At 50.6% G+C, this 11,744-nt stretch overlaps 1 protein-coding gene across 4 annotated transcripts; it reads right to left on the bottom strand.

The window, feature by feature from the left end:
• Positions 1-285: 285 nt before the first annotated feature.
• ACY1 (aminoacylase 1) lies at positions 286-11,524 on the bottom strand. Of its 4 annotated transcripts, XR_006354162.1 has the most exons (16): positions 10,566-11,521; positions 9,167-9,304; positions 8,764-8,828; positions 8,455-8,559; positions 6,849-6,943; positions 4,127-4,203; positions 3,875-3,964; positions 3,729-3,785; positions 3,497-3,570; positions 3,348-3,397; positions 3,063-3,207; positions 2,564-2,632; positions 2,130-2,209; positions 1,911-1,971; positions 1,111-1,641; positions 286-410 (listed from the first exon to the last, which is right to left on the bottom strand). XR_006354162.1 is itself a non-coding variant. In XM_043978094.1 (15 exons), the coding sequence occupies exons 1-15, from the start codon at positions 10,924-10,926 to the stop codon at positions 1,474-1,476; spliced, it is 1,632 nt and encodes a 543-aa protein (XP_043834029.1). In that variant the 5' UTR covers positions 10,927-11,524; the 3' UTR covers positions 286-1,473. The 4 variants fall into 4 exon arrangements, 3 of the variants coding, with proteins under 3 accessions (XP_043834029.1, XP_043834028.1, XP_043834030.1); XM_043978094.1 differs by having other exon boundaries at positions 286-1,641; positions 9,167-9,301; positions 10,566-11,524; XM_043978093.1 differs by having other exon boundaries at positions 286-1,641.
• Between the last annotated feature and the right edge of the window lie 220 nt (positions 11,525-11,744).

Below are 11,744 nucleotides of genomic sequence, written 5' to 3'. Positions count from 1 at the left end.
CTTACTAGCTTCGACCCTGGGCAAAGTCACTTCACCTCTGTTTGCGCCTCAGTCCCTCATCTATATAATAGGAGCCCCTACATTGAAGAGTTGTTGTGACCCAATAATTGTAAAATGTAAAAATTGTACACACACAAAAAGGCACAGTGCCTCACACACTTTATATATGTGTGTGTGTGTGTTTATACATATCCATGTATGTGTACACACACACAAATTCCTAACTGTTAAATAGCTCTCCTGGTTCTGGTTTGTTCATACAAGTCTTCAAGTTTCTCTGAATTCTTTTTAAAAACTTTTATTGATATCTCTTGTTTTTACATGACTTTTATTTGTGAGTAGTCTTGTTAGTCCACCTTCAGTCAGTTCTCCAGCCCGTGGGCAGCCACTTTCATTTCAGCCGTTTGCCACTACAAAAAAGCACCACTCTAAATACTTTTGTCTCCTTCAGCCATTAGCTGCCGTGGGTATATGCACCTGGGTAGTTGTATCACTTTAGCAACTGAGCTACTTAGCAGCTTTTCTGGTACAACTCCCAAGTGGAGTTTTCCAGAATGGTTGTACCACGAGCAGTGCATTAGTGTGTGTGCCTGTCTTCTCTGAGGGTGTTTCCACTTCTTCCCCACTAACAGACTAGAAACTCCATGAGGGAACATGCTGTATTACCTACAGGTATCTCAGCCCCGTTCTGATTTTAATAAATGCTCACTGAATTGTCTCCACCCCTTCTCTCCCCCATCCCAAGTCTTGCCCTGTAATGGAATAAATCATTTATGGAACAAACCAGAGGCAGCTGGTGGTGCAGTGGATAGAGCACTGGGTCTGGAGTCAGGAAGACCCAAGCTCAAATCTGGCCTCAGACACTTACTAGCTATGACCCTGGGCAAGTCACTTGACCCTGTTTGCCTCAGTTTCCTCATCTGTAAAATGAGCTGGAGAAGGAAAGGGCAAACCCCTCCAGTCCAACTACAGCGAACTAGAATGTGTTCCGTCATTCTCTAATCAATGGGCATCGACTTTCATTTCTGTCCTTTGCTACTACAAAATAGAAATATTTTTTACAGATGAAGTAAGTGAAACCCAAGTGGTAAGTGGTTTGCCCATACTTACACAGCTAGGGTCAGTAGCAGGATTTGAATCTAGGTCTTCTGGACTCCAGGCCCAGCATCATGCAACACTTCTTCTATCACTGATCTTCCTCAGCTTTGTACCGCTCCCCTTGCCACCCCTTCCTCTTCCACAGTCCCTAGCAAGGGCTAGCAGAAGGTGCTCAGTGAGTGAAGGAGATAGGAGTGCATGTCTCCTGGTGGAGAGGGGACACAGTAGAGCTCAGCACCAAAACGAGGCTTTATTGGAGGTCGGGGTCTTTGGCATTAAGTTCCTAGGTGGGTTCCTAAGGGGGAAGTCCCTGGGCCTCAGCAGGTTGGGGAGGGGAAGGCACTCAGAGAAGCCACAGGCTGCTGTTAGGTGGGACTATTTGTATTCGTCGGGCAGGGCCGGCATACTGGCCAGGGCAGGCAGCAGTCGGGCATAGATGTCAATGCCCCGAAGGAACACGGTTTCATTCAGGAACTCGTTGTGGTCATGCAGCAGGACTGGGGTTCGGTTCATCGGGGAGAAGCCCAGTGCTGGGACCCCTGCCTGCAAGCGTGTAGATAGCATCAGATGGAGGGAGGTCCAGACAGGAAGAAGCAGCCCTTGCACCTTGGGACTCTGGAGTACACCCCACTCCCCCCATCCCAGGATCCCAGAGATGAAGTCAGCACCCTCTCTGTTCCTACAAAGACCAGAAGCCCTGGAGGGTATCTTCTCTCATCCTCTCACAGCTCTACCTCCCCTTCCTAATCCTCAACACCAGCTGGCCAGCTCCCAATGCCCTGATCTCAAAACAGGAGAGTAGCGATACTCACGGCTCGTAGGTAGCGGCTGTCAGTGGCAGCCGGGAAGATCTCGGGCTTCACACTGAGATTCCTGGCAGGGGCAGGAACAGACACAAAGGTCTTTACAAGGGGGAATGGGGGACCTCAGAAGTGGACCATGTCAAAGGGAAGAAAGGGAAGGAAAGAAAATGGCAGAACAGGGCATGGGACCAGGGTCAGGGAGAAGCTTTGTTCCAGAATCTTACTTACATCTCTTTACAGACTCTGCTGAACTCAGCCCACCACGGGTTAGAGTCATCTGTGGCTGTAATTCGGGGCTCTGTCCATTTCTGAGGGGGGGGTCAGATGAAGCAAAGGTCAAAGAAAATACCTTCCCAATCCCTGTTTCTGGGAAATCGCATACACACATGCAAACACACAGGGGCATACATGCAGAGACACAAACACCCATAGCGGTGTACACACCCACATACACACATGCACACCCATACATCGATTTACTCTGACATACACATCTATAGACACACATATACTTTTGTCTATAACATTCTCTCACATCCACAGACTTAAACTCAGATGTCCCAAACCCCACCTGGAGCACCTTGGTACTATTTCCTAGACCCCAATTGTGAAGCTCAACAAAAAGGCTCTATCTGTGGGGGGAACCACAGGGGTCCATGTACCTGTTGAAACTCGTAGGTGACACCTTCCCCGGCCTCCTTGCACCAGCCCTGAATCCGTTTCTCAAAGGCCTAGGAGATACAAGCAAAAGGAAGGAAGTGGCACCTGGCCACCCCTGACATCTGACCCCCAGAACTAGGGGGGAAAAGGAGGAGGGGGAATTCCTGAAGGGATAATATCAGTTCCCATTTCTATAGCGCTTTAAAGCCAAATGCTTTTCTGGAAAACAGCCCGTGATTTACATAATGCAAGAATTAGCATCCTCAGTTGATGGATGAGAGAACTAAGACTTAGGGAGGCTAACTCACATGCTTGTAGTCAAGTCGTTTGGTGGCTAGCAAACACTAAAGCTGAGATTTGAACCCAGGCCCCAAATGACTCCTCATCCTGAGCTCTTTCCACCAGCTGGAAGGTAGGGATTACCTAGGGCCTTGGGGAACTGGGGGGAAGCCCTGGGGAAGGAAGGCAGAACCATGTGAAGGTATCCCCCACCCCCAGCACCTTGAGGTCCACTTGTGGAGCCACTCGAAAGTCGAAGCTAGCACTCATGGTGGGCGGCACCACATTGAAGGCAACCCCTCCTTGCAGGATGGTCAGGTTCACGGAGGTCACAGCCCCCAGGGTCAGGCTGGGGTCTGACTCTAGCCTGGGGAAAGGACAGTGCTCAACCCCAACACCTCCCCACGGACCCCTGCCCAAGGGCCCCCCCCCCCCCAGCAAAGAGGAGGTGGGTGAAGGTTGGGACAAAGGACAGAAACCAGGGAAGGGGGAAGGGGAAGCTCTCACCGTTGCTTCTCCTGCTCTCGGAACTCCAGGACTGAAGTGACCACCTTGTGCTGTAGAGCCACCCGGGGGGTGGGGGAGGGAAGTCAGCCAGGGGCCTTCCACTGACAACCCACGCCCAGCTTGCAGCCTTCCCCACCCTCTCAACTCACCAGCTTCTCTGCTGCCGTGTTCTCAATGAAACGTGAGCCGTGGCCTGGGTTCCCAGAGCTTGTGACCTGGAGCCCTGATGGCCAGAGGTTTATTTTATTTCCCTCATCAGACTAAGGGTTCCCCTAGGGAAGGGATTTGTCTGCACCTTGGACTTGGGCTCCCGGATGGCAGGGGCTGGCTGCCTCCTTCCTCCCCCAGCTTCACCTGAACCAGGGTAGAAGAGTTACTCACACCAAGGGCTCCGCTCACTGTAGAAGACGGTGAAGGTTTCTGTAGGGCTGGCCAAACCTAGGGAGCGGGAAGTGAGTGGACCATCAAGAAGGAGTCTGTCCTAGACCCAGCCCATCCAGGTTCCCCTGTTTAGCGTCAAGACTCACCCTCATCTAGAGCAAAGCCAGCTCTTAGAGCCTGAAACTCCCGCCGTTTCACAAACAGCTCCATGCCCTGGTGTCCTCCAATCTCCTCATCTAAGCAGGCAACAGAGGTACCACGAAACAAAGACACACACACACACTTCATGCCCACATTCTGATCTCCACTCTAGGGCTAGAAAAGCCCTGGGATGGGGACCCCCAGTGGATCCCTGACACAAACTGTTCCCCTATCTTCAACCTCCACCACAGCCATACCAGGGACAAACGTCAGGTGAATGGTCCTGGGAAAAGACTTCCCTTCTGCCTTTAGCCTTCGAATAGCCTCCAGGTACCTGGATGGACACACAAAGATGAGACTCTTTTTTTTTTCTTTTTTTTTTTGGTGAGGCAATTGGGGTTAAGTGACTTGCCCAGGGTCACTCAGCTAGTAAGTGTTAAGTGTCTGAGACCAGATTTGAACTCAGGTCTTCCTGAATCCAGGGCTGGTGCTCTATCCACTGCACCACCTAGCTGCCCCAAGATGAGACTCTTGAGGCATGGCATCCATTCGAGAATGAGGCCCAGGTAAGCCAAGGTGCAAGGTCCCACAGCTGGCCACCTAAGAATGTCAAGTTATCAAAAGATCTGGGTTGGGGGGCAGCTAGGTGGCGCAGTGGATAGAGCACTGGCCCTGGATTCAGGAGGACCTGAGTTCAAATCCGCCCTCAGACACTTAACACTTAGTAGCTGTGTGACCCTGGGCAAGTCACTTAACCCCAATTGCCTCACTTTAAAAAAAAAAAAAGATCTGGGTTGGAAAGGACCTCAGAGGGGTAGCTAGGTGATGCAGTGGATAAAGCACTGGCCCTGGATTCAGGAGGACCTGAGTTCAAATCCAGCCTTAGACACTCGACACTTATTAGCTGTGTGACCCTGGGCAAGTCACAACCCCAACTGCCTCAAAAAAAAAAAAAAGAAAGAAAGAAAAAAGAAAAGTTTAGGAAAGGACCTTGGAGGGCACCCACTTCTAAGTACCTTGTTTAGCATCCCAAAGGGTTGCTAAAGGAAGGGTTCTCCCTGCCTCTGCCTATGATGCCAATGATGGGAACCCACTGTTTCACCAGCAGCCTACTCCACGGTGGGGCAGTTCAGAGGAGGAAGCTTTGTTTTGACCTTCTACCCACTGCTCCTAATTCTGCCTTCCAGGCAAAAGCTTTCCTATCAAACAACAACCCATCCGTGAACATGCCCCATGCCTACTCTGTGCCAGGCACCGTACCAGTGATGAACACAAAAAGTAAGACCATCCCTGCTTGCAAGGATCAAGCTTTGCTGAGTCTTGCCCCAACTAAATGACACTAGTTCTGTGGTCCCCCTCGTCTGGACAGGCCCTCCCTAAAATGCGGTGCCTGTTAAGATTGTGAGCTCCCTGAGGGCAGGCACTGTCTTTTTCCTCTTTGTATCCCTAGTACTTAGCAAAGTGCCTGGCACATAGTAGGTGCTTAACAAATGTTATTGACTGACTCTTTTAAAGTCAGTCTGACTAGAGAGGACTATGGTGCTATCACCTCCTTCCACCTGAACACTATGACTCTACCAATATGGCGGTACTGTGGCCTTCCATATTCTTGCTGTTGACTCATATGGAGTTTGCTGTCTACCAGAACCCACAGTCTGTTTATATGAACCAGAAACTACTTCTCCCCTGTCCTGTACTTGTACAAATGATTTTCTTTTTAAAGTGAGGCAATTGGGGTTAAATGACTTGCCCAGGGTCACACAGCTAGTAAGTCTTAAGTGTCTGAGGCTGGATTTGAACTCAGGTCCTCCTGAATCCAGGGCTGGTGCTCTATCCACTGTGTCACCTAGCTGCCCCGTCCCTGTGATTTTATAGGAGCCGTGAGTGAAAATGTTGAACGGTACCAGGCAGAATGAAGACATACTACAGGGCACCATCGATCACCACCAGCTAGTGCTCTGCAAGTTCACCAAGAGTCAACAGGATGATGTAGCAATCTTAAAAAGCCCAAGATCTCCTAGACTGCATTAAGAAAAGCATAGTGCCTACTACTAGACAGGTGACAGTCCCATTTCCTCATGTTCTACTCAAGCCCCATCAGGAAGACCCGAGTTCAAATATGGCTTCAGACACTAGCTGTGTGACAATAGGCAAAATATCTAATCTGTCTGCCTCATTTCTTCAACTATAAAATGGGGATTATAACAGCACCTACCTCCCAGGGTTGGTGTGAGAATCAAATGCGATTACAACCATAAAGCCCTTAGCACAGTGTCTGGTATGGAGGGACTATATAAACGCTAGATATTTTATTTTTATTAGTTTAGTCTGAAAAAGACCCAGGAGGGGCATCATTTAGGGGCCTACTTCTGTCTTCAAATATTAGAGGCCCTGTCCTGGGGAAGGCAAATTAGACTGGTTTCGTCTGGCCCAGCCTGGAAGACAAAGCTCCTGCTGAGGCTGATTTTGATCCACTATAAGGAAAAACTCTAAGAATCCGAGCTATCCTGTCCAGTAGAAAAGTACTGTTTTAGGGGAAGCTAGGTGGACCTGGATTCAGGAGGACCTGAGTTCAAATCCGACCTCAGACACTTAACAATTACTAGCTGTGTGACCCTGGGCAAGTCAACCCCAATTGCCTCACACAAAAAAAGAAAAGTGTTGTTTCCCCAGGGAAGCCTTGAGTTCCCTGCCCCTGGAGATCAATCTAGACTCAAGCTAAGCCTGGAGGAATGCTAGCCACTTCAGACCAAGACTGACAGCTGGAAGGGACATTAGCAGATAAGCTCCTGTTTAGGCAGCTCTAATGTCCCTCTGACTCTCAGATTCTATGATTCATTCTTCTGGTCCTCTGTTGGCCAGAGAGGGAAACCAAGGCCCAGAAAAGGAGATGGGGCCCTCTAAGGAAGACATGTGGAGAGAGAAAGAGGGGTATGGGGGTGTCCCGTCTCCCCAGTAGGTGTGGATTCAAGGACTCACTGAATGCCAACGCATTTCATGTCCTGGGCACCCCGAGCATAAATGTTCCCTTGGGCATCCTTGAAGGCTTCAAAGGGATCATGATTCCAGTTTTCCTGAAAAGAAAAAAGAGCAAAGGGTTAGATGGAAAGCTGCTTGCTTATCTTGGTCTTGTCCAGTACCATTCTTGTGACCAGCCCAGAATACCTTTCCCCTGTGCTGGGGGAGGGAGTCTTCTGCTTCCCCCATCTGCCACTCTTAATATAAAGTACATACATGTATGTATGTATGTATGCATGCATGTATATGTGCGAGGCTCTGGAGAATCAAAGGCAAAAAACACAATAGCCCTCAAAGGTTCCAATGGTTTCATGGGCCAAATACACCATATAGAGAGAAAAATAAATACAAAACATATACAAGGTAAATATACATACATATATATATAACCTATACATACACACACACACACACACACACCCTTTCATGGCCGTATTCTACAATCCCTGGCTTTCTCCAAAGCATAACTCTAAAGGAGACCAGTAGAATACGGCCACGAAAGGGAAGTGCATCCTCCCTCAACAAGAGCCACCTGGGCAAAGGCACGAAGGAAGAAGATAGAAGATTTGATATGGGGATGGTAGAATGCACGAAGAGGATGAATATGAAATGAGACTAAGGGAGAGCTAAGTGGAGCCAGTTTTCAGAGAGCTTTCAATGGCAGGCACACAAGTTTGTATTTTAGCCTAGAGACAATAGAATGGGGGAGGTGGCAGAGCAGCGGAAGGATATCGCATTTACACTCAGAGCACCCAGGTTCAAGTCCCAACTTTTCACTCTTTGGGAGCTGTTGTGAGGCTCGAATGAGGATAATGTATATAGAGTACTTTGCCAAGCTCACATCATTTAGCTATTATCATTATTGTTCCCCAAACCTTCAAACACTCCAAGTTAAGCAACACTGCCTCTAGAATGCCTCTGCTTACAACCCTGATTCTTTGGGATTTTAGCCAACTCCTACAGTCATTCTTTTTTTTTTTTTTGCAGGGCAATGAGGGTTAAGTGACTTGCCCAGGGTCACACAGCTAGTAAGTGTTAAGTGTCTGAGGCTGGATTTGAACTCAGGAACTCCTGAATCCAGGACCAGCACTTTATCCACTGTGCCACCTAGCTGCCCCTCCTACAGTCATTCTTTTTGGCTCCTATACGCTTCTCTATTTTGGATGTATCACTCTAGTCCCCACCAATCAGGCTATGAACTCTTGGAGCATGTTAGCTTCTTAGAGTTGGAAGACCTGAGTTCAAATCTTGGCTTTGGACACCTACTCGGTGACAACTGACACATTTTTTATTCTCTCTCAGCCTCAGTTGCTTCATCTATAAAATGGGGATTGTATTTGCATAACCTGTTTCAAGAGGTAGTTGTGAGGAAAGGCCAGAATAAGCCTTCAAACAGAAGTAGGCACTTATCACTAGGTATGCTTCCTTGCCAAGCTCCCCTGAGTGATAAGGAAAGGCTTCTTTGAGGAGGTAAAAGGTGCTGGTCCTCACAGCATGGCCGGAAACTGTAGGAGAGATGTTACTAGAACCCTCTACCATCCCCATCCCTGGCCCCCCAGATATCTACCTCAAAAACAGGCACCACATCGGTGTGGGAGTTAAGCACAATGGAACGGAGCCTGGGATCTGTGCCTTGCCAGGTCAATATTGTCACAACTCGGCCTGGGGCCACCTGGCAGAAAGGAGAAAATGCTGGGAGGATTGTAGGGTTAGGTTAAAGAAGGGCATGAGGAAGAAATTGCCCACTCCCAATCCTCTGAGCCTTGATGGCTCTCCTCCCCTCCTCGGAGCCCAATCCCCCCAATCCCCTCCCTTTACCTCTACCTTCTGACCCCCAAGGCTCAGGTCAGGTCACAGATCCCCACCCTCCCCTCACCTCCACCTTCTGACATGCAAGGTGCAAGTCCTTGGCTATCTTCTCCAAGAAAAGCACAGCTTCATCTGCAGGGGAGAGAGAAGCTCTGGTGGAATCAGAAAGGGAGAGAAGGCAAGGACCCACCCCATTCCAGAATCTGGCTGGGGACTTCTTTCTCCCCAGGGTCCTTGCCTCAGTCCAAGATCAACAAGGGGCAGAATGTGTTGAGTCCCAAATTTCAGGGGCCTGAAATACCCTTCCTTCAGTTACTGGACCAACCAAGATGGGGGCCACGAAAGCTTGATAGCTTGATGTCTGTAGTCAGTGAGAGGCTGATGTCTAAGGCTCCCCCCCCCCCCACCCGCCCCAGCCCATTCAGAGTTATAGTGGCTCCCGCAAGGGGCCCTCATCTGAGCTTCCTCACCATACTTGGGCTCTGGCTGCACAGTCCGGATTCGGAGGTACTGGCGAAATAGTGTCACAGCTGGATGCTCCCCCTCGGAGAGCTGCTGATGGTCTTGGCCAGGCATAGTGGTCCAGAATGCCTTGCTCCCTGCCCCTGCTGGATGGTAAGACAGAACGTTAGCAGTTCTTTGGAGATTACTGCAGCTAGCTTTCAAGGGTCCAAGTGGCACCCCAGGACTTCCCCTTGACCAACAAAGGAACCCAAGATCTTGATCCCTCTAGCCTATAACCTGCTAAGGCAGGAAGCCCATGGAGGTAGTAGATCCAAGGGTCAACTTCCTTTTTTTGCTCAGTAGTGGAGAAACTATTTCAGACTCCTCCATCAACCCAACCCAACCCAACCCAACTCAGCCTCCCTTCCTAAAAGGCCACTCCAATTCCTTGCTCCATGCAGAGCCTCCAACCTCTCCCTGTTGTTGTTATTTAGTTATGTCCAACTCTTTGCGACCCCTGGTGGAGTTTTCTTGGAAAAGATAACTGGGGGTGGTTTGCCATTTCCTTCTCCAGCTCATTTTACAGATGAGGAACTGAGGCAAGCAGGATTAAGTGACTTGCCCAAGGTCACACAGCTGCTAAGTATCTGAGATTGGATTTGAACTCAGGAAGATCAGTCCTCCTAACTTCAGGCCCAGCACTCTATCCACTGTACCACCGAGGTGCCCCAACCTCTCCCTAACTTACCCTTAAAGTCTCTCTGACCACTCTCCATTCTTCCCCGTCTGTATTCCTCACACTGCCCTCCCTCCAAAATTCTTCAGGCCTCTCCTGCAGGGTCCCAAGTCCTCTTCTTACCCCCATCCCCAGCCCTTCCCTACCACTGCAATCTCTTTGTTCCTGGCGCATAGTAGATGTTTAACAAACACTTGTTGATTGCTCCCCTGGAAGCCTGCAGATCCCTCTTTCCCCTCAGTCTCCTTCGGTTCCACCTGGGTCCCTCATCCTTTCTTGATTCTCCACGTTGGCTCAGACCTCGGTTTCCCCAGGGGCGGCCAGGGTTCCCTTCCTATTCCCACAGACCCTCAGGATTCTGTCCCACCCTTGCCCAGTGTCCTCCCACCTCTCTCTGCTGCCTCAGGACCCCCGATCCTTCCAGCCCCAATAAGTCCTCCACCCCCCAACCCTGGGCTCGAGGTTGTAACATCTGGGTCCCAACCATGGTAGCACATCTGGCCGGAGCAGGTTGTCGCCACCCCACCGGCAGCCAGCGCCGTCAGGCCCAGGGGCCGTGGGTAGGGTGGGGGACTCTCCGCGGCACGTGGAGGCCTGGTGGGGCAGACTGAGGCGACGGCAGCCTGGACCTGGCCCACTGCCCCGCCGGGCTCCTCTCCCCACCCCCCACCCCCACCCCCAACCGTTACCCGGTGCGCCAGGATCCCCAGCAGCCAGTCCAGACGTTGCAATCCAGTCTGCGGGGCCTGGCCCGGGTTGTCCTAGTATGGTGAGAGGCTCCGCCCCACCCCGGCAGACCCCGCCCCTGGGCTGGCGGGGAGGCGGGACACGGGGACATGATGTGAGCCTGGGTGTCACCATGTGAGGATCTTCCCTGTGAGCATCGCTCTGTGTCCCCCATCTCGCTGTAACTGTCACCATGACAGTAGAGACACTGTCACCATGTCGCTGTGACACTGTCACCTTGGGCTGGCCCCGCGGAGCACTGTCTCGGACTCTTCTCTCGTCCTCCCCCTTCCTCGGTGAAGGCAGTAGCTCACAGGGGTTCATTCAATAAGGATCCCTTTGCAGAGCTTTCCCAAATTTCCAGACCCACCCCCGTCTCCCTCCTGAACTCTCTCTCCATAAACTACCAGCTGCTAGCCTGCCATTCCCTGAATGCCCGCCAAGCCCCGCACAGCCAACGTTTCCAAACCAGAACCCGGTCCCCCAAAGCTACCTATCCTTTCTCCAAACTTCCCATTTCTGCTGAGGGCACCAACCAGGAACTCACGATTGAGTCCAGTGAGTCATCCTTGGCTCCTCCCTCTCCCTTAGCTCCCATAGCCTCCCATCAATCAGTTGCCAAGTCTTGTCCGGATCCACAAACTGGCCTCTCAGGTCCCCAGGAAGACTTGTTTTTTTTCCCTCTGTGCGGACGCGTAGTCCGCCCATGGAATGCACCCACCCCCTCCTCACCTCTGCCTCTGGTCGTGGCTCAGGTGCCATCTCCTATTCAGGCCTCTCTGGATCCCATTAAAAAAAAAAACATCAACAAAAAACCACTCTCCCTCTTTAAATTATTTTGTGTTGTGTTCCTTACACGTATGCACCCAATTCTCAGCCTCCTCCCCAGCAGAGTTTAATCTCCTTGAGGGCAAGGACTATTGTCATTTTTGTCTTTGTATTTGGTGGGGGGAGGAGGCTAATAGTACTTTGCACTTAGTGCTTAATGTGTCTGTGTGTATGACTTTCTGATTACTTTTTTTGTGTGTGGGGGGGAGGCAATGAGGGTTAAGTGACTTGCCCAGGGTCACACAGCTAGTGTCAAGTGTCTGAGGCCAGATTTGAACTCAAGTACTCCTGAATCTAGGGCCGGTGCTTTATCC

This window comes from Dromiciops gliroides, chromosome 1 (genome assembly GCF_019393635.1).
Source record: "Dromiciops gliroides isolate mDroGli1 chromosome 1, mDroGli1.pri, whole genome shotgun sequence".
In the NCBI taxonomy this organism is placed as follows: Eukaryota; Metazoa; Chordata; class Mammalia; order Microbiotheria; family Microbiotheriidae; genus Dromiciops; species Dromiciops gliroides.
This window is presented reverse-complemented; position numbering and strand designations above follow the sequence as displayed.